At 44.6% G+C, this 23359-nt stretch overlaps 1 protein-coding gene and 1 non-coding gene across 2 annotated transcripts in view; both read right to left on the reverse strand.

Moving 5' to 3' along the window:
* LOC128822745 (ubiquitin-associated protein 2-like) overlaps positions 1–23359 on the reverse strand; it is a 197181-nt gene that overhangs the window by 103793 nt on the left and 70029 nt on the right. Inside the window, exons 9-13 of the mRNA XM_054004556.1 lie at positions 22075–22142; positions 20158–20356; positions 18969–19173; positions 3679–3950; positions 2412–2590 (exon numbers count right to left, since the gene is read on the reverse strand). Coding sequence (XP_053860531.1) covers positions 2412–2590; positions 3679–3950; positions 18969–19173; positions 20158–20356; positions 22075–22142 — 923 coding nt within the window. The remainder of the gene's footprint in view (positions 1–2411; positions 2591–3678; positions 3951–18968; positions 19174–20157; positions 20357–22074; positions 22143–23359) is intronic.
* Positions 2899–2981, reverse strand: LOC128822747 (small nucleolar RNA SNORD121A). Its single transcript, XR_008441580.1, has one exon. It is a non-coding gene; the product is annotated as a small nucleolar RNA SNORD121A (small nucleolar RNA).

The raw sequence follows: 23359 nt of genomic DNA on the forward strand, positions 1-23359 counted from the left end.
TAAGCGCCATTCATCTTCCTCTTGCCAGCCCAACCAAAACAAGAGTTTACACACAAGCACTTTTTTTGGTCATGTTATTTTCACCTTCTCAAAGGATATATTAATGAACATAAACTCTTTTTTAAACAAGTAGATCCATAAAGTCTGGTATGTGATGAGAAACACACAGTCTCTTTTAACAACAGAATTCTGTCATTAAAGTAGCAGTCTAATAGAACTATGCAAAGAGGAAAAATACTTTAAAATATGCAGGATTGTTTTACTCTCTAAACAGCTTGCTTTTTTTTTTTTTTTGTTTACAGAACTAGAAATTAATGTGAAAGTTCATTTTTAATAAGATTTCTGATTTAACTTTGGGAAAGTTCTTACTGAAGCCAATTTTTGAATGAATAAGGAAGAAAAAAGGGTTACTAGTATGTTGGCATTTATCATCATTTATCATTGGCCATTTGAGCATTTCAGTAAGAGGTTCTGCATAATGAAAGACCAGCTATTTTTCTCATCCCATAAAAGTATCAGATTTGTAATCTGGTGCCAATCTACTAATACACATATATGGCACAAAGGTCATCTCTCCTGGACCAAAAAGCAGAAAAAAAATTGTGTTGTGAGGAACAAACCCTCAAACAAATTTGAAAATCAGGAAAATTAAACATAAAATAGCAATTTTATAAAAGGTAGCTTAATTATAAGGTTATATACATTCATGTCATCTCCAGCTTCATACTGACCCATTGTAAGAGGCCGTCTGAAGCCCCTCGTTCTCCATTCTGCCTTCCAATTGCCACAAGAAAGAATCCCTTCCCCCACTGCAGCTCCAGCTTAGAACAGGACACAGTGCAGGTGAAACCACTGAACCATCATGCTAGCTGTTCCGAACAAGGCCTGACAAGAACTTGGCAAGGACTTGGCAAAGACCTGACATGGACCCAGCACAGGACAGCCTGATGCGCGGCCTGCTTCTAATCTCCGTTCTTAAGCCGAATGAACTTTTGGGGTGACTCCCATGGTCCTTCATTGAAGACCCCTCATCTGCCTTGTTACCACCATGACAAACAAAGAATGAGAACCCTCCTCCCAAGGACTAAGACTGAGACCCCTACTATAGGGAGGAGGGGAAATTGGTGGTCTGACCACTAATGACATGACCTGTTTCCCTTCAGTAATTTCAATGGACTTATTCTTCATTGTATTCGGCTTGCTTTGGTGGTTTCTGTGGACTCACCTGTTCCCTTGTGGCGATTACAATGGACTCTCATTGTTACACTTGTTCCCCCCTCTTTCCTCTGTGGACTATAACTGGACCCCTGAGTTGACCAGAACTTCGAAGACTTCCCCGACACAACAGACGGATCCCCATCATCCGGACCACTGAGGATCTCGCCTGTGTTGGTAGCTATTCCCACCCCCCCTGCTCTCTCTCTCTCTCTATCCTTTTATCTCCTTTCTGATCCCCCACTATCGCATTTACTGTTTTGGCCCCTAATAAAGGTGCATTTGTTGTGATTAACTGATAGTCCCTTGTTGTTTGCCTTTTTGCACTTTTGGGATCGGTGAAAAGAACCATCATGACACCCCGTAACAAGCGGATCGTGACACCCATGCAGGGAGATTTTGACTGTAATTAGAAAATAAATTTCTTCTTTAAGATGTCATCCACAGAAAAGACTTCACAGAATCAATTAGGTTGAAAAAGACCTCTGAGATCATTGAGTCCAACCTATAACCAAATACCACCTTGTCAACCAGACCTTGGCACTAAGTGCCATATCCAGTCTTTCCTTAAGCGCCTGCAGGGACGGTGACTCTACCACCATTCGGGGCAGCCCATTCCAATGTTTAATCACCCTTTCTGGGAAGAAATTCCTCCTAATGTCCAACCTGAACCTCCCCTGTCGCAGCTTAAGACTGTGTCCTCTTGTCCTGTCCCTTGTTCCCTGGGAGCAGAGCCCAACCCCCACCTGGCTCCACCCTCCTGTCAGGGAGTTGTAGAGAGTGAGAAGGTCCCCCCCGATCCTCCTTTTCTCCAGGATAAACATCCCCAGCTCCCTCAGCTGCTTCTCATAGGACATGTACTCCAGACCATTCACCAGTTTTGTTGCCCTTCTCTGGACTCACTCCAGCACCTCAATGTCCTTCCTGAATTGAGGGGCCCAGAACTGGACACAGAACTCAAGGTGTGACCTCACCAGTGCCAAGTACAGGGGAAGAATCATTTCCCTGGCCCTGCTGGCCACACTATTGCTGATACAGGCCAGGATGCCATTGACCTTCTTGGCCATCTGGGCAGACGTTCACCTTACATGTCATCGTATTTCTCCCTCTCATTACATGGGAATTGTGCCTTGACGTTTTTGGCACAAACTTGACCCCGTAAAGAAGACACGCAAGAATGCAGGAGGGGAACTCACATATACTTGACAGATTTTGAGTACAAGCTATTGTTGGTTGCCTGGCTGGTATTCTCACTGCTTGAAGGTGATCCAAATTCTGTGAGCGTAGGCTCTGATCCAAACTCCAAAGCTCCAAACTGAAAATTTAATCCTGTCACATCTGCTGATCCAGGCATCTCCACTGCAGAGGCAGGAATCTTAAAGGAAGAAAAAACCCAACATAATTTCTTTGCATGCACTATCTGTATTAAAGATATAAGTAACTGACAGTCTTGTCCCTTAACTACAGGCTTCTTCAGTTACTGGCTCAGCCTTTGCTGCTAACTAGATCTGTGACAAACCCCCACTTTACATAAATTAACTACAATATTGGAACCTGAAATTAATTCATTGATTCTGTGCCTTGATCTGGAGATGAAAGAGTAAGCCATACTATTCTACAATATCAAAGTGTCATCTGTGATCATCCCTGTCAGCCAATATTCATCTTGTGGCTACTAAGTCAATCCAAAAATCACATAGTAACAGTCATTTTCCACACAGAACAATTAGATATGTGCTTGGAAAAGACATCACTGTATTTTGAACCTAAAACCTATTCAGCTTTGAATTTCCTGCTTTATAAAAAAGACCATGGTCTTTGCTCTCCTTCTCCCTAGAAACTTATATATAGAATTATTAAGGTTGGAAAAGACCCTTAAGATCAAGTCCTACCATTAATCTAAGTCCACAATGAAACCATGTCTCTAAGCACCACATCTACATGTTTTTTAAATACCTCCAAAGATGGTGACTCCACCACCTTCCTGGGCAGCCTGTTCCAATGCTTGACAACCCTTTCCGTAAAGAAATTTTTCCTAATATCCTATCTAAACCTCCCTGGGCACAATTTGCGGCCATTTCCTTTTGTCTTGTCAATTGTTACCTGAAAGAAGAGACAGACCCCCACCTGGCTCCATCCTCCTGTCAGTTGTAGAGAGGGAGAAGGTCCCCCTGAGCCTCCTTTTCTCCAGGCTAAGCCCCCCCCCAGCTCCCTCAGCTGCTCCTCACAGGACTTGTGCTCCAGCCCCTTCACCAGCTTCATTACCCTTCTCTGGACTTTCTTCAGAACCTCAATATCGTTCCTGAATTGAGGGGCCCAGAACTAGACACAGGACTCGAGGTGTGGCCTCACCAGTGCCAAGTACAGAGGGAAAATCACTTCCCTGATCCTGCTGGCCATACTATTGCTGATACAAGCTTTTGTATGCTTATATGTTTACTATGGACAAACTCAATTACTCACCTTGGATACTGGAGTTATCCTCCGTTTTGGTGGTTTTATCTGCTTCTGCTGGGTTTGGTGGGCAGTCACTTCTGGGTTATCCATAGATATAGTGGGGAGCTGTAACATTTTGCTAACAACGGTAGAGGTATCTACTGGTGATGGCTCGTGGAGTTTTACCTGGGAGAAGGACTGCAGCCCAGGAGGAGGAACAGGGGCTGTCTGTGTTTGTTGTTGCTGTCGCTGGGTCAGATGGATTAGAACTGGGGATGGTTGAGGCTGTGATTTCAAGTCTGGTCAGTGTTGGGAAAAAGAAACATCAAAATTAAAGTATTGAACTCTGCTCTTCATGCTTCTACCCTTTATGAAACAAATTGGGTGACCTGACACACTGGACAGCTATGCTTTTATAGAGCATGCAAGTCTTTTTCAGACATCACACAAGTTTGATACTGAACATTACCACTGTAATAATAAAGCTAACACTTGATATTCACTACTTTAAATAAACAGCTGTGGGCAAGCATTATTTAGAATCATTGAAATGTTTAGGTGGAAAAGACCTCTAAGATCGAGTCCTACCACTAACCCAGCACTGCCAAATCCAACACTAAACCATGTCCCTAAGCACCACATCTACACAGCTTTTAAAATACCTCCAGGGATGGTGACTCCACCATTTCCCTGGACAGCTTGATAACACTGTCCGTGAAGTAATTTTCCTTAATATCCAATCTAAACTTTCCCTGACACAACTTAAAACTGTTTCTTCTTGTCTTGTCATATGTTACCTGGGAGAAGAAACTGATCCACATGTTGCTACAACCTCCTTTCAGTTAGCTGTGGAGAACAATAAGGTCCCCCCTGAGCCTCCTTTTCTCCAGGTTAAACACCTCCAGCTCCCTCAGCTGCTCCTCATAGGATTTCTTCATTGCACTTCTCTGGACACATTCCACCACCTCAATATCTTTCTTGTAGTGAGAGGCAAAAAATTCAACATAGGATTTGAGCTGTGGCCTTACCAGTGCCCAGTACAAGGGAATGATCACTGCCCTGGTCCTGCTGGCCACACTATTGCTGATACAGGCCAGAATGCCATCAGCCTTCTTGGCCACCTGGGCACACACTGGCACATGTTCAGCTGGCTGTTGACCAGCACCCCCAGGTCCTTTTCTGCTGGGCCACTTTCCAGCCACTCTGCCCCAGCCTGTAGCATTGCAGGGGGTCGGTGTAGGTACACAGTTTGTGGTAATTGGGAATGGGGCTGCTGCCGAGCCTCATCCCTAATGGGCTACAGCTGTGAAAAGCAGGTGAACAGTACTGAAAGCAATGAGACATGGAGTGCTGAGGTGTACTGACCAATCATGAAAGGGAACAGAAAGCACACAGGTGCAATGCATGAACAATGAGGGGTATAAAAGGTTGGGCTAAAGAACAAGAAGGGCAGATTCTTGCAGCCTTCTGAAGTGATATGGTGTTACTCTGTGTATTGTGGCCATCTCAACTGTGGCATGTGCTGTGACAGGTTGGTGTGACCTGAGTGCAGGACCTGGCACTTGGCTTTGTTGAACTGAATACCATTGGCCTCAACCCATTAATTCAGCCTGTCCAGAGCCCTCTGTAGAACCTTCCTACCCTCGAGCAGATCAACACTCCCACCCAACTTGGTGTTCTCTGCAAATTTATAGACCTAGCCAACAGTATACCCATTCAAGCCATGAGCAGCCAGTTTCTCCAGGAGAATGTTGTGGGTGACAGTGTCAAAGACTTTACTAAACTCCAGGCAGACAACATCCACAGCCTTTGCCTCATCCACTAGGCAGGTTGCCCTGTCATAGAAGAAGATCAGGTTGGTCAAGCAGGACCTGCCTTTCCTAAACCCATGCTGGCTGAGCCTGATCCCCTGGTTGTTCTGTAGGTGCCATGTGATGGCACTCGAGATGATCTGGTCAATTACCTTCCCTGGCAACGAGGTTGGCTGACAGGCCTGTAGTTCCCCAGATCCTACTTCCAACCCTTCTTGTGGATGGGCATCACATTTGCTAAACTCCAGTCTTCTGCGACCCCCATGGTTAGCCAGGACTGGTGATAAATGATTGAAAGTGGCTTGGTGAGAACTTCTGTCAGCTCCCTCAGTACCCTTGGGTGGAGCCCATCCAGCCCCAAGGACTTGTGTGTGTCTAAGTGGTGTAGCAGGTTATTGACCATTTCCCCTTGGATTGTGGGGGCTTCATTCTGCTACCTGTCTCCATCTTCCATCTCAGGAGGCTGGGCACCCAGAGAACAAACTGGTCTTGTTATAAAAGACTGAAGCAAAGAAGGCATTGAGTACCTCAGCCTTTTCCTCATCCTTTGTCACTATGCTTTCCCACACACCCAATTAAGGATATTCTCCTTGTCCTGACTTTTGCTGCTGATATATTTATAGAAACATTTTTTATTGTCTTTTATGGCAGTAGCCAGATTAAGTTCTAGCTGGGCTTTGGCCCTTCTAATTTTTTCCCAACATCCTTGTATGCCTTGCAAGTTGCCTGCCCCTTTTTCCAAGGATGACAGACTCTTTTTTTCTCCCCAAGTTCCAGCCAAAGTTCTCTGTTCAACCAGGCTGGTCTTCTCCATCAGCTAGTCTTCTGGCACATGAAGACTGCCTACACCTTTAGAATTTCCTTCTTGAAGAATGTCCAACCTTCCTGGACTCCTTTGCCCTTCAGGACTGCCTCCCAAGAGACTCCATTAACCAGTCTTCTAAACAGGCCAAAGTCTGCCCTCTGGAAGTCCAACGTAACAGTTCTGCTCACCCTTATCCTCGCTCCTCCAAGAACCCAAAACTCTATCATTTTGTGATCGCTGTGCCAAAGACAGCCTCTGACCACCACATCACCCACCAGTCCTCTGTTCACAAACAGCAGGTCCAGCAGAGCACCTCCCCTGGTTGGCTCAGCAGCTGTGTCAGGAAGTTCTCTTCCACACACTCCAGGAACCTCCTAGACTGTTTCCTCTCCACTGTGTTATATTTCCAGTACACATCTGCTAAGTTGACATCCTGGACAAGAACAAGGACTAGTGATAGTGAGACTTCTCCCAGTTGCTTATAGAATATGTCATCTGTCTCTTCATCCTGGTTGGGTGGTCCATAACAGACTCACACCTGGATATCTGCCCTGTTGGCCTTCCCTTGGATTCCTCCCTATGAACCCTCAACTGTATCATCTCCATCATTAAGCTCCAGGCAATCAAGACACTCCCCATAACATACAGGGCTACCCCACTGCCTCTCCTTCCTTGCCTGTCACTTCTGAAGAGTTTATAGCCATCCACTGCAGCTTTCCAGTTGTGTGAATCATACCACCATGTTTCCATGATGGCAGCTATGTCATAATTTTCCTGCTGCACCATGGCTTCCAGCTCCTCCTGTTGTCCATGCTGCATGTGTTGGTGTAGATGCACTTCATTTGGGCTATTGATCCTGCTGCCTTTTTGGGGGGAGAAGAAGCTCCAATTTCTGTGTGACCATTCTCAGGCACTTCTGGGATTTCTAACAAACCAATAATCCTTGTGTCTTTGCTGCCTCATGGATCTCCATCTGATGTTGTTTAGGTTTTGCCTTTTTTTCTTTTATAGGTTCTCTGTATTCTTCACACATATATTTGTAGCTCTGTAGTCTGTTTTATTAGTGACTAGTTTTCCCAGTACTTTTCCATGGCCTTTCCTTAGGCAGAAAGACAAAACAAATTCCACAGCTCCAAGCCCGGGGAGGTACAAGGCTCCATGCTGTCTTGGTTCTTCCTGGGAACCAAGGCCAAGAACAACTCCTTGAGATACATTCTCATGGACAAATACAACTAGTGCTGAAGGGGGGGCTCCAGAGAAGGGGCTTGACCTGGGGGGGGAATTGCATCACCACTTGTCCTCCTAACTGGTACTTTTTATCAATTATGCTAATTTCCTAAAACATATAAAAATGTACTCACCTCTGCGGGGGGTGGGCTTTTGTGGACATCTTTCCATAACTGCCTCTGAAGGCCTTCAAATAAAGATCCCCTTTTATATTACCTCCTTACTAAAATTATCTCGAGTTCCATTTCCAGGTTGGGCAAAAGGCAGCACATCCCCTACCTCCACTGAGATGGCAGACCTAAGGACCTCACTGGCACAGTGTCCCTCAAACACTGGTGTGTTGCCCAAAGGCTTCTCTCTAGTGAGCATGGGTTTATCCCCTTCCCCCTTCAAATCTAGTTTAAAGCTCTCTCAACAAGCCTTGCTAACTCCTGTGCAAAGATCCTTTTCCCTTTTTGAGACAGGTGGACCCCGTCTGTTGTCAGCAGGCCTGGTTTGCATAAACTGACCCATGATCACAATGAAACAAAATTCTGCTGGTGACATCAGGCTCGGAGCCAGGTATTGATCTGCTGGCTCTTCCTATTTCTTCCCTCATCATTCCCTGCAACTGGAAGGACAGAGAACACTTCTTGTGCTCCTGATCCCTTAACCAGTCACCTCAAGACCCTGAAGTTTCTCTTGATTGCCCTCGGACTTCTTGTCGCAACTTCATCACTGCCTACCTGAAAGAGCAATAATCCGAGTGTCATGCCAGCATAGAAAGTTTTCTCTTCACATCTTTTACCTAGGACCCAGGGAGGCAGCAGACTTCTTAAAGAAGTGGGTCTGGTCTGCATGTGAAGCCTTCTGTTCCCTTCAGAAGGGCCTCTCCTATAACAATGACCTGTCTTTTTTTTATTTATGGAAGCAGTTTTGACACAGGGCATAGGCTGACTTAACCTTGGCGACATCTCCATGCTAGATGAACCACTGTGCTCATTATTGTTCAGCTCTACTTGCAGAGCCTCATACCTATTATGCCAGGGCACCTGAGGAGGTGGGGTACTCAGATGAGATGTACCTGCTGCATTGGGTAGGAACTTGTCACCATTACCCCCTATCCTTTAAGTCACCATGTTAAGCCAAGCAGAAAGAAGATAGGGGATCTTCCCTGTCATGTGCCTTGCCTGACTGGTGGCCCTGTCCCAGGAAAGGTAGGGTTTGGTTTCAGTAGTCTCTTGCACTCCCTGATACCCCTCAACCTACTCACTTCCTCCAGAGTTCTGTCACTAAGCAGAGGAATTCCTCTAGTTGGGCACACCTCCCACAGGTGTGTTCACTACTGCTGTCCAATACTGGTATAAGAGCAGGGCACACCCTACAGCCCGACACCTAGGGGGCAGCATGTTCCCACCAGAGCTCTGTTTAGGTAACTGTTTCAGTCATGGTGTGTGCAGAGCTTAGAGAGGTCGGCTGTGGCTGTCTGCCAAGTGGATACGATTGCTCCCTGATTGAGCTGGCAGGGCCTCCTGCACAACCTGCTGCACCACTACCTGGCTTCAGCACCACAGGGGGAGGTCACCATTACTCCTGGCCCTGCCCATGCCTCGTCAGTCACTCTCACGCAAGCTCCTGGCTCCTGATGGGCCTCTGTCTTGGTTTGAAAAGACAGGTGTCTGCTGAGGAAGGCAGGAGCCTCCCTTGAGATGAAAAATGTAAACCCCCTCCCTCCGAATTATTATAATTTTGAAATTAAGGGCCTCTCAGGCAAAGATATGGGACTAGGAATAACAGTTCTTTATTAGGGAAAAAAGAAGAAAAAAAAAAAAAAGAAGAAAGAAAAATGCAGTAATACTAAACAACACTGACAGAGTCAGAATACGACCTGACACCTTGTTGGCCAGGGTGTTGGTAGCAGTCCGATTAAATGGTAGCTGCAGTCCTCCTGGAGTGACAAATGTGGTTCTGTTGAAGCAGTGATGGTGTAGAAGGGTGTAGTTTTCCTCTGAAGGTCCAGTGCTGGTGTAGATGGGCCTGGTCTTCCTCTGGGAATCCAGTGGAGAAGAAAGCTGCTCCTCTGGGAATCCAGTGGGAAAAGGCTGCTTGTGGTGTTCCAATTCTCAGATTATATCCATGTAGGAATGCTTGGCTCCTCCTCCTGGGCGGAGCATCTCACAATGGGATGATGTAATTTTATCAGTCATGCAGTGACACTCAATGGCCCATTAACAGAAGATATCTCACCAGAGGGAGAATTGGTCATGGAAGAGATAAAGAAAACTGCCCCACTTGGTTTTAACAGGTGGCCCAATTAACAGAAGATAACTGCCACACCTCTAACAGATGGCAATAGAATTCACACCCCCAGCCACATCTTGCAACCTAAGACATTATCCACCCCTTATTCTATTACCATCTGCATCATACCCAAATCACTAAACTCTACACAATGAAACCTTACACACAGTTCTCACTTAAGACTATGTTTCCCTGTGGTATACAACGTCTTTCTCCATCTTTCTGCATTACCCACAGAGTGTAACCAGGTCCTTGAGCAAAAACAATCCCACGGATGGGTTTGCCTTTGCCTGAGGTGGGATTAATCCAAACAGTCTTTCCAGAAATACCTTTCATGTGTACTACAGGGGCTTTATCTCCATCCACTGTGTGTAAGGGTTCTGACTGGGCAGGACCAGCTCGATTGATGGACCCTCGGGTGTTGACCATCCAGGTGGCTTTTGCTAAGTTCATTTCCCAATTTCTAAAGGTTCCCCCGCCAAATGCCTTCAGGGTCATCTTAAGTAGTCTGTTGCACTGTTCAACTTTCCCGGCAGCTGCTGCATGACAAGGGACATGATATATCCATTCAATACCATGTTCTCTGGCCCAGGTGTTTATGAGGCTATTCTTGAAATGGGTCCTGTTGTCTGACTCAATTCTCTCAGGGGTGCCATGTCTCCACAGGACTTGCTTTTCAGACCCAAGATGGTGGTTCTGGGCAGTAGCATGAGGCACAGGGTAGGTCTCCAACCATCCTGTGGTGGCTTCCACCATTGTGAGCACATAGTGCTTGCCTTGGCGGGTTTGGGGAAGGGTAATGTAGTCAATCTGCCAGGCCTCCTCACACTCATATTTGGACCGCTGCCCACCATATCATAGGGCCTTCACCCGTTTGGCTTGCTTGATCTCAGCACACATCTCACAGAGGTGGGCAGCCTGAGAAATACTGTCCATGATTAGATCCACTCCTCGGTCTCATGCTCACTTATAGGTGACATCTCTGCCCTGATGACCTGAGGCATCATGAGCCCATCGAGCTAGGAACAACTCTCCCTTGTGTTGCCAATCTAAATCTATCTGTGATACATCTATCTTTGCAGCCTGATCTACCTGCTCATTGTTTCGGTGCTCCTCATTAGCCCGAATCTCAGGAACACGGGGATCTACATGATGGACTTTCACAGATAGCTTTTCTACCCGAGTGGCAATGTCTTTCCACTCATCAGCAGCCCAGATTGGCTTTCCTCTATGCTGCCAGTTGGGCTTTATCCACCTTTCCAGCCAGCCCCACAGAGCATTGGCTACCATCCATGAATCAGTGTAGAGGTAGAGCTTTGGCCACTTCTTTCTTTCAGCAATGTCCAGGGCCAGCTGAAGGGCCTTGAGTTCAGCAAGTTGACTTGATCTACCTTTTCCTTCAGTAGCTTCTGCGATCTGTCATGTGGGGCTCCATACGGCTGCTTTCCACTTTGTTTTCATCTCTACGATGTGACAGGAACTGTCAGTGAAAAGAGCATATCGTGTTTCTTCTGCTGGTAGTTGGTTGTATGGTGGAGCTTCTTCAGCCATGTGTTACCTGTTCCTGCACCTCTTCATCAGTGAGACCAAAGTTTTCACCTTCTGTGCAGTTTGTAATTATTTCCAAAATCCCAGGGCAATTCGGGATTCCAATACAGGCACAGTGTGATGAGGGCAATCCATTTGCTCCATGTGGCATCGGTGGTGTGGTGGGTAGAGGGAACCTTTCTTTTAAACATCAATCTCAGTACCAGTAGTCGGGGTGCCAGGAGGCCTTGTGCATCTGTGCCAATGACCACTGAGGTGGCCTGAACTCCTTCATAGGTGTCCAGCATTTCCTTCTCTGTGGGAGTGGAGTTGGCTTCAGACCCTCTGTAATTTCGGCTCCAGAATCCCAGTGATCGGCCTCGAGTCTCACCAGGTACTTTCTGCCAAAGGCTCCAGGACAAACCATTGTTCCCAGCTGCAGAGTAAAGTACATTCTTCACTTCTGGTTCTGTCCTGACTGGGCCAAGGCTACCGCATGAGCGATCTCCTGCTTGATCTGGGTGAAGGCTTGTTGCTGTTCAGGGCCCCATTGGAAAGTGTTCTTCTTGCAGGTAACCAGGTAGAGAGGGCTCACAATCTGGCTGTACTCGGGAATGTGCATTCTCCAAAAACCTATGGCGCCTAGGAAAACTTGAGTATCCTTCTTGCTGGTCAGCGGAGACATCGCAGTGATCTTATTGATGACCTCAGTGGGAGTCTGATGCCATCCATCTTGCCACTTTACTCCCAGGAACTGGATCTCTCGGGCAGGTCCCTTGACTTTGCTCTTCTTGATGGCGAAGCCAGCTTCTAGCAGAATCTGGATGATCCTCTCTCCTTTCTCAAATACTTCCATTGCCGTGTTCCCCCACACAATGATATCATTGATGTACTGCAGATGTTCTGGAGCTTCACCCTTTTCTAGTGCAGTCTAGATCAGTCCATGGCAGATGGTAGGACTGTGCTTCCACCCCTGGGGCAATTGGTTCCAGGTGTACTGCACGCCCCTCCAGGTGAAAGCAAACTGAAGCCTGCATTCTGCTGTCAAAGGAATGGAGAAAAATGCATTGGCAATGTCAATAATGGCCGTACCACTTTGCTGCCTTGGACTCCAGCTCATACTGGAGTTCCAGCATGTCCAGCACGGCAGCGCTCAGTGGTGGTGTCACTTCATTCAAGCTACAATAGTCCACAGTCAATCTCCATTCTCTGTCAGACTTGGGTACAGGCCAAATGGGACTGTTGAAGGGTGAGTGGGCCTTACTGACCACGCCTTAGCTCTCCAGCTCACGGATCAATTTGTGAATGGGGATCACGGCATCCTCATTCATCTGATACTGCTGGCGGTGCACTGTCGAGGTGGCCATTGGTACTTGTTGCTCTTCCACCCTTGGGAGTCCTACTGCAGATGGGTTTTCTGATAGTCCAGGCTAGGTGTTCATCTGCTTAATGTCCTCTGCCTCTAGAGCAGCTATTCCAAAAGCCCACCTGAATCCCTTTGGGTATTCGTAACAGCTGTTCCGGAGGAAGTCTATGCCTAGAATGCATGGGCCTCTGGGCCAGTCACAATAGGATGTTTCTGCCACTCCTTCCCAGTCAGGCTCACCTCAGCTTCCAACAGGGTCAGTTGCTGCAATCGCCCTGTCAATGGAAACAGGTTCTGCTCCCACATGTCCCGATGGTATTAGGGTACACTGCCCAGCAGTATCAACTAATGCTTCATATTTTTGTGGCAGGGCCCCTCTAGCCCTGGTTATAATTTCTTTCCTGGGCATACATACTAAAGGTTCCCTCAAGGGGATCCAACAGATAACCCTCCCTTCTGTAATACCTGGCAGCTCAGTCGTGAGAGGATGAGGCTACCTTCACTTTAGTGGAACTCAGTTAGTGTTTCCCTCCTTGAGTTCATGCACCTGTGCTGATGGGGCAGAAGTGGGTTTCCCATCCCACCTTTCCATGTCTTCCCCATGGTCGTGCAAAAAGAACCACACGTCAGCTCATGGGGTGTACCCTCTCTCTCTAGCTGGGGGATGTTGGGCTCTGACTTTGGGGCCTGTGACTCACACTGGTGCCATATGGGAACTGTTCCTCCTCACCTCCTCCATCATCTCCCTCATCTCCTCTTGGAGGATCTTAATTACAGCAGAGACATGAGCCTGTATGGGGCCATTGATCATACTCTCATAAATTCTAAGCTTGTGTGCAACAGAACCCACTGTCTCTCAGTTGGTATCAGCATCAATTGTTGCCATGAAGGTGGTGTATTGAGATGGCCCTAGATTTGCCAGACTCCACAACATTTGCCCTGTGCACCTGACCTTGTCGGGGTCATTATCATGCTGTCCATCCCTCTCAAAGAGTACCTCCAATACTGCCAATTATCTCAAATGTTGGATCCCTTCCTCAAGGGTCTTCCGGCGCATTCTATGATGGTGCTCCTGCATTCTCTCCCTGTGGACAAACCTCTCTCTAACACTCATTAAAAGCCACTCCCAGAGGGAAAGGGGCCCTGGCTCCCTTACAAATACCTGATTCATACTTGAGTCCTGGGTCAAGGGTCCCAAATTCCTTGCCTCACCACCATTCAGTTGCACGCCTATATCCATAAGGTCCCAGACCCAAAGTAACCATGTTGTATAAGCCTCATGCCCCTGTCATACAATATCTTTGGTGCAGATTACAGAGACTTTCATATGTCAGGGACTTGGTGATGATCTCAACCGTTGGCTCCCCTGCAGGTTGTGAGGGCCCTCCTTTCTTATCCTTATTATCTGGGTGCTCTGATTTCATCTTAGACTTCCTTGTTTCCACAGGGGCTACTGCTGCTGGCTGTGACTGCCCTTGCAGTTCAGCTGGAACCTGGACCGTTGTAATGTCTGTGGGTTCTACTGGTGCACTATTAGACTCTCCCTCTTCGAGGCAGGGGGAGGGTTTCTCACCAGCTAGGGAGATGTACTTCTTCAGCATCTGGCTCATCTTGCATATCTCTTTCACCAGAACCCCTACCCAATCCGGGTGGTTAATTTCTCAGGTGGGCTGTGGAGCAACATCCCTAGTCCCCATGGTAGTGTCAGGGTCTGTAGCAGCATTCTTATTCTCTGGAGTAGGCATCAGGGTGGTTATCCAAGTCAATCTTCCCTTATCTCTTGATAAATAGAACAGGCTTAACAAGCATATCAGCAACATCAACCACTGCATAATATCATTAGCATTTAGAGAGGATTTGAACCCTTCAAAAACTGGTGGGATAGATCCAAAGAGCTGGTTGAAGGGTTGGGAGAAAATTTTCCCCGGTATCATTTCCTCACAGTAGGTACCATTCTTAAAGTAATGCCAAAAAACATAGCTAGTGTGTGATAGCTCTGAATCCATGTGCCCGCCTTTCAGAGGAAGTTAGAAATCCATGAATTCCTCACCTTATTAACCCATAAAGCAAACTGGATACCAGCCACAGTAGGCTTACTTATAGGACCCATGTTTAGATAAAGGTCTGCAAATGGGAGAAATATAGCCACAAACCACATGCCACCCGAACCAGGGTAAGCTAGACCACATGGTGACACCTAACAAGGTTTTCACATCCAGCACAGAAAAACTAGGTTACTCAAGAACTGTTATTCCTTTTTTCACCCTTTTTCTCTCGATGCCTTTGTGTCTCACGTTGGGCACCAAAATCTGTCTTGGTTTGAAAAGACAAGTGTCTGCTAAGGAAGGCAGGAGCCTCCCTTGAAATGAAAAATGTAAACCCCCTCCCTCTGAATTATTATAATTTTGAAATTAAGGGCCTCTCAGGCAAAGATATGGGACTAGGAATAACAGTTCTTTATTAGGGAAAAAAGAAGAAAAAAAAAAAAAAAAAAAGAAAGAAAAATGCAGTAATACTAAACAACACTGACAGAGCAGAGTCAGAATACGACCTGACACCTTGTTGGCCAGGGTGTTGGTAGCAGTCCGATTAAATGGTAGCTGCAGTCCTCCTGGAGTGACAAATGTGGTTCTGTTGAAGCAGTGATGGTGTAGAAGGGTGTAGTTTTCCTCTGAAGGTCCAGTGCTGGTGTAGATGGGCCTGGTCTTCCTCTGGGAATCCAGTGGAGAAGAAAGCTGCTCCTCTGGGAATCCAGTGGGAAAAGGCTGCTTGTGGTGTTCCAATTCTCAGATTATATCCATGTAGGAATGCTTGGCTCCTCCTCCTGGGCGGAGCATCTCACAATGGGATGATGTAATTTTATCAGTCATGCAGTGACACTCAATGGCCCATTAACAGAAGATATCTCACCAGAGGGAGAATTGGTCATGGAAGAGATAAAGAAAACTGCCCCACTTGGTTTTAACAGGTGGCCCAATTAACAGAAGATAACTGCCACACCTCTAACAGATGGCAATAGAATTCACACCCCCAGCCACATCTTGCAACCTAAGACAGTCTTGATGCTCTCCTGGGGTTTCCCCAGTTCAGGACACCATCACCAACCACTTCCCATAGATGCCCTGCTCTGCTGCAAAATGCACCTGCACCCGAGCTGCTTGCCTTGGCTTTCTTAAAAAAATATAAAAGCAAACCTATTCGTACAGTGATATAACATTATCATACATTAGGCCCCCAAAACTGTTTTTGATTATTTTAGTCGAACACTGCAAGTTTTATGGCAATTACTTGTGACAATAAAATGTGATTACTTCCGAGGGGGTCTAGAGTTGTAACTTATTGGTATTATGAGCTAGGATTCCCCTGCCCCTACAAAATAAATTATTTTCAACAGAAATAGGAAGTCATCTGCCATCTCAATATGGCTGAAAATCAAGAGACACTGGATGCTGACAGGTTTTTTCCCAAGACTTCCCCTTTTATATTTTCAGACACTGAAAGTATCTCAGAGCACTGGTCAACAACCGTAAGAGCTACACGCATTTGCAGTGTGAAGGTTTTTTTATCCAGTTGAAGTGTATTAGAAAGCAACTTAAAATGTACATAAACATTTTCTCAGAATTTCTGCATGTCAAAGATTATAACTGCTACCAAATTGGCTGCTTATCTATCTGGAAACCTACACTCACACAGCAGAGAGATACAAGAGCTATCACTCTTCATAGTGAGAATATTGCTAGGAACTACACTGTAAAACCAAGTTTATGTCATTTTCACGATTTCTACTAATTTTACTCAATTAAATGAAAAATCCATACAATTATGAATATTAAAAAATGGGTAACCGGCATAATTTTCAGCACACATAAACTTTACACTGGGAAGGAATGCTGAGATGTAATGCACATTATGAAGAAATTATGTAGTACTCATTCAAAATTCATGCAATGATGAGAAGAGAAAAAATTGGGGAAAAAGACAAAATATGGTACAACCTAGAAGCAGCATAGGCACACTGAAAATAGGTATTTTCCAGGATTTGTTGAGAAACAAAGTGTACTGTTTTTGGCTGGGTGTCATGGTTTGACAGGGAAGTGAATTTTCTCAGGAAGTTGGGGTCAAACCAATCAGTGGTCAGGTTTGGATAGTGACACTTGGAGTGACCACTGAAGGCATTGGACACACCTCAGAGAACACAGGGAGTTAAAAGCAGAGAACTCCCAGGCGAACCCTCTCTTTGGTTCCGGTCAGAGTGCAGTGCAGACTTCCCCCGCCATGGGGGAGGGGAAGCCATGCAGCATGGGAGAGGTAGGCCCAGGGTGTGAAGGGACTGGAATCAGGCCGGCCCCTGCGGACAGAAGGGTGGAGAAAAACTGAGATAACCTTTGTTTCCCCCCCCCCCCCAGAGGAAAAGAGACAGCAGAGAGCCTGAAGGCACCTGGAAATTTGCCAGCAGAGGAGAAAGTGAAGCGGAGTGCGAGGGGAAGGTGCCCAGCCGTGGGAGTTGGAGTTCTGGGCAGCTGAGATTTCAGCCATCCTGGGCACTCGAGACTTTTAACCCCTTCTTGGACAGTGAAACTTTGCAAAATGCTACTCCTCCTCAATTTGAAAAAGAAGAGAGACAGTCTGGGACCTGAGATGTTAGAAGAAGAAATCCTAGGTGGAAGGAGATGATGGAGTGGCTTTTGGATTAACTTTTCTTGCATAGCCATAGACTGAACCAATTTCTTCTGCAACAGAGACTGCATTTTTAGGGGGATGCAATGGTTGGAGCCGAGAGAGTGACCTGCTGCAGTGATGAGGAGGGTGTGGTGGTGGCCTCTGTCTCCAGGAAGAAGAAGATCTCTGTTCTTGAGACCCTCGGCCCCAGGGGAGGAGAAAATGGGGGGGGACTGTTGTCCCAAAAATGAGAAACTGAACTGTTGTTCTTTTGGTCCTTGGCAAAGCATCCTTAAAGGAGCCCTATGAGTAGTCTTGGTTCATGCACAGTGGTGAGAGCACTGTGACATAGAAAGGAGGATGTCACAATGGCAGATTTTCTCCAGGCGGTGCCATGTGTGACATGGAAACACAGGAGGTCACAACTGTGTTTCCTGGGGGGTCTATGGTGTAAGAGAGACTCCTCTCTCCCTTGATGGACTGAGCATTGATTATCTGAAGGGTGGTAACTTGATTGAGGGTCTAAGTTGTGTCTCACTGTGGTTTGTTGGAGTTTGGGTGGGGGGAGGAGGAATGTTTTGGCAAGTTTTCACTCTGGATTCAGTGTGTGTCTTTTATCATAGTAGTAGCTTAATAAAGTTCTTTCCTTTGTTTTTAAGCTTGAGCCTGCTCTGCTCTGTTCCTGATTGCATCTCACAGCACTCATTTGGGGAAGGTGTATTTTCATGGGGATACTGGCATTGTGCCAGGTTCAAAACATTACACTGGGCTAGAGTTAATTTTCTTCCCAGTGGCTGGTATGGGGCTATGCTTTGGGTTTGTGCTGAACACAGGGTTGAAAATATAGAGGTGTTTTTGTTATTGCTGAGCTTACACAGAGTCAAGGCATTTTCTGCTCCTTGTATGGCCACGCTGGGGAAGAGGCTAGGGGTGTGTGGGAGGTTGGGAAGAGACAGTTGGGACAGGTGACCCAAACTGACCCAAGGGATATTCCAGACCATGAGACATCATGCTCAGTATATAAGATGGGGGAAGAAGGAGAAGGAGGAGGACATTTGGAGTGATGGCATTTTTCTTCATAAGTCACCATTACACATGATGGAGCCCTGATTTTCTGGAGATGGCTGAACAGCTGCCTGCCCATGGGAAGGGGTGAACGAATTCCTTAGTTTGCTTTGCTTGAGTGTGTGGCTTTTGCTTTCCCTATTAAACTGTCTTTATAACAACCCACGAGTTTTCTCACTCTTACCCTTCCAATTGTCTCCCCAGTCCCACTGGTAGGAAAGGGAGTGAGCAGCTGCACAGGGCTTGGTTGCTGGTTGGGGTTAAACCACGACACAAAGTCACAACAAAATTCCACTTAAATATTCAAGCATATTAAATCAAAGATGTCATTACATGAAAGCTCAACAACCTCTAAAGAGTCAATGACATTTATAGACTTAAGCCTCTCAAAACCTAGTTTGTGATATACTTATAATGTCTATTACCAGCAACTAAGTGTAATACAATGCTGTAACCAATTATATTATTAGGATTATGTTTTTTTACAAAAGCTTTTCATTTAAGGCCATTTTAAACTGCTACTGGCATTAAGACATCTTATAGGCTAACAGAGAGAAAGCTATATCAAAGCACTTACCAAACTGACTAAGGACTGAAGCCTGGGTAATGGGTGGTTTTTGATCCCAGGACAATGTGGTAGTGGTAGTAGAACTATTATTGTTTTGTTGAGAGGTAAACTGACCCAAACCTGGAGATTTCAATTGGTCCAAGATTTGGGATCCAGTAGAGTTTGTCAGTTTAGGAGACCCACGTTCTCGAAAGCCAGGACAAAGAACTGCAGACTACCAAGAGACAAAAAAAAAAAAAAAAAGAAAAAGAAAAAAGAAAAAAAAAAGGGGGAGTGGAGTTGACTATTTAATAAATAATTTGAACATAACTATAACCATAGGGTCAATGCCTACAGCTGCTATTTGGCAGCAACCAAAACCTCTTCAGTCCTAGATTACTAATAAATCACAGAATTGTTAGGGTTGGAAGGGACCTCTGGAGATCATCCAGTCCAACTCCTTGCCAAGCCAGGGTCACTCAGATCAGGTGACACAGAAGCAGGTCCAGGTAGGTTTTGAACATCTTCAGAGAGGGAGACTCCACATCCTCCCTGGGCAGCTGTTGTAGTGCTTTGCCACCCTCAGTGTAAAGAAGTTCTTCCTCATGTTGAGGCGTCACTTCTTGTGCTTTAGTTTATGACCAATAAAAAAAATCAGCAGTTGAAGCATATGACCAGACCCTCTCTGGTTATCACTGATATAACTTCATCACTGACTATGACAATACTGATTTACTTTAATCCATGCATCTTAAAATAGCATGTATTTACTAATAGTTGCATTTATTCTGTGAAAATCAGTTTAAGTTCCCAATTTCAAGCTCTCACTATTGACTCAGAAATAATCAGGTTTCCACAAAAAGCAGTCAGATATGTGTTTGCAAATAACACATCAAAGTTTTCTGGCATAGAACTCTTCACTATAAACAAGTGATTGCAGCCTAAATCAGCATGCAGTAAATACATCCACTCTCTACTCAAAAATTAATACAAGTACTTCATGTGAACTGAGAAACAACTACTTAGCAAAACCAGAAAAAAAAGTAAACTTTATTTTGTGTGTGTGAATGGAAGGAATGAAATTAAGATTTCCTTCAACATTTGCAACCTGAATTTTATAAATACCGAACCATCTAATTAAATGGCCAGTACTAGAAAAGTTACTTAACCTGAAATATTTACTCATTAGGAATATTTAGAAAGCATAAGATATTTTTACCAGACTTTGAGGAGAATAAGCATTTACAGCACTGGAGCTGCCAGTTCCTGATGCCATCTGGGTGCTGTGCTGAGAATTTGTGAAGACTAGGGCTTGGCCAAAGGTCTGTTGCTGGGGAGCCTCAAATGAGTTGCCTTCTGTCTCTTGGGTAAGGGTCACAGGCTTTTCAGGCTTTTGAAGCAGTGTTACCAAATCAATGCTGTAAGACAAAGCAAAGTTTGGCTGGAATAAACACAATGATTAGACTGTGCTGAAACTGAAGAAAGCACGAATACTAAAGCTGCCATACCAGCAACAGAATTATTCTGCTAGCTGAAACTTACCACTACAGCTAGAATATAAATTCTTTGCTCTCATTTAAAACATTATCAAATGTATATCACCATGTATCACATAAATAACTTATATGATTAATATAACCAAGTAACTCGAGACAAGTCATAAAAGATACATTGTGTTTAAGCCGATCCCTCCTGCCAACTCTTTATATATATTGATAATCCACATTCTCTGTATATCACAAAGAGCAAGGGATCAAAGTCCTACCTCTGTATGGGGTAGGTATACAGACAGTAAAGAATTAAGTCACATGCAGTAATTGCGTGTGTGATGGTATGGAAATATAAGCTATGTTTCTCAGATAGTAGGCACATATCCAAAATTACTTTACCATACATACCTGAGCAGGATGAGAAATGTGAATTTTCTTATATTTAACATGGCCTACTAACACCTACACATTTAACACAGGTTTATCCAAAGAAAGGCAAAGCATTCAGACAATAAAATAAATCTACTAAAAAAATTCTGACTTAAGTTTATCCTAAATATACCACAGGCTTGGGCTGAAGAGCTGCTTCCAGCACTTTGATTAGCATAGATTTTTTTAATGTCCAAGCCTTTCTTATGGCAAGTAAAAAACCAACCAAACAACCAAAACAAAAAAACACAAACCACAAAACAATACACCAGAACTTGAGCTGATGAACTAAAATATTTTCTAACATAAATTGAGGGACATCCACTGGAAGAATATTTGCATTAAAACAACGAACATGTGAGCATATCACAGAATAGTTAGGTTTCAAAGGGACCTGTGGAAATCATCTAGCCCAACCTTCCTGCCATATCACCTTTAAGAAGGAAAGGAATGGAATATACACTGTAAGCCAACTGACACCATGCCTCCTCCAGGTCACACCCATATTATAATGAAAATTTTGCTGCAGTCTGAAGTATAGCAGTATAGCTGTATCAGGATGTTTGGGACCATTAGGCCATCTAGTTTTCAGATCTCATGCTATCCAACTACAGAAGTCTTCATCATACAACCTTAACCTGCTCTCTGAGGCTAATGCAGGCAGCTGATTCCACATAATTGGCCAGGCATTTGGTGAAGACAAAGACAAGCAAAGGCAGCAACTGCCATATTTTTCATTCTCTAGCTGAACTCTATATCATCAGTTAAGGCAAGTAATTGTGATGGCAAGGTAATTTTCCTGGTAAGCAACACAAGCTTTTCTGTCAACATATTTGTCAAAGCACTAAATTCTGAACACTTTCTACATCTACAAGGGCAGGGTTTTCATTTTCTGGACAGCAAAGCCAGAGCTTCCTTTTCAACAACAGCAGCACAGTTTTCTTACCAGCTATTTTTGTTCCTGCCAATAAGCAGTCTTTGTGCAGAAGTCAGTATTATGTTCATGGATTTGCTAAGTTTGGCTCCACTTCTGTAGTCAATAATAGGTAACACAGGAACCCACAAAAGCAAGACTTTCACAATTTTGAAACTAGCTTGACCAATCTCTGGCCAAGGCTGCCCTGTGTTTTAGTCAACATTTTATATGTGCAAGCTAGCATTGCTTCAACAAGCAGAAAGTTTTTAAGGTATAGGGAAACTATGGAAAAAGAGCTTACCTTTGCCTAGGAGTCACGTGATTCTCAGCTGGAACAGAGGAAGCAGTGAAGATTTTTGTTTCAGAAAGCTGAAAAAAGTGTGTAGGGGGGAGAGTTATTTTAATCATACACATGCTCACACCAGTACTGTGACATCTTTCAGAAATTCCATCTTGGTCACACACTTTTAAGATAAAAGTAAAGTCAAACTATCATTACAACCAGTTATGCTGCAGCTCTGCTTAAAAAGACAAAAACACGTAGTCGAACTTCAGCAAAGTCTTGTCCACAGAATCAAGTACCAATTTAATTAAAGTGTTAGGAAATTTGATCTACTGAACACTGAATGGTATACTAATGTAACTACATCAGTTTGGGAAATAGTTTAACTAAAAACTATACCAGTAGAAAGTAATTAATGTGACAGCTGGTATATCATCATTGTGCGGACATAATTTAGGACTCCATAGAGCAGCTCTGATAAATCTCGTTGCAGAAGTCTAACACATTGCACTGTTCCCACTCATTTCATGTATCGCTGTTTTACATTTCAGCTCACATCATCGGTGGAAGCAGGTTTGCGCTCAGGTATGTACAGTGAACTAGCATTCATGGTTCCTTCTTGGCACTTCTAGGAGTGGCAAAACCATCTTAAACAGATTGCTCTGCAAGCACGAGTTTGAAAACAATAAAGGGAGAACTGTACAATTGCTTATACTAGTATACCAAGTCAAACCATCCACAGCAGAAAACTACAGCTTTCACCATGCTGTTACAAATAAAAATAGATACTTGCACAGGTAGCTGGGGAGGGGGAGCTGGTTGGTTGGAATTTGGGGGAGAAAGGGGGTGATTTTGGTTTGTAGGGGGGTTGATTGTTTCTTGTTTGGGATTTTTAATAGCTTTTTTTTTAGAAAAATAGTAGTTAAACAACTAGAACTTCCTATGGCTAATTAATTTCTATTGACAGGAATACTTGCAAACCAGAATAAGTGTTAAGCCAGTATAGGTTTGGTTTAACAAGGCAGAGATATGACTGTATAATGGTTATATTTTAAATTAAATTTGCACAAAATCACCCTTAACTACTTTGGTGTAGCTCTGTATTTAGATTAAAGAATAACTGACCTATTCAAACATGCACAAAGAATCCCTCTAGAATGTGACATTTGAATGTAGCTCTTCCAGGAAATTATGCATTTTTAATTGCTAGCAGCCCAGTTTAAAGGACATCACCGATATGAAGTAATATCATCTGCCATCCCACAGGTAGCTCTACTGAAAGCACGTATGTCCCTGTACATGG

The sequence above is a fragment of the Vidua macroura genome (assembly GCF_024509145.1).
Source record: "Vidua macroura isolate BioBank_ID:100142 chromosome W unlocalized genomic scaffold, ASM2450914v1 whyW_random_scaffold_38, whole genome shotgun sequence".
NCBI lineage: Eukaryota > Metazoa > Chordata > Aves > Passeriformes > Viduidae > Vidua > Vidua macroura.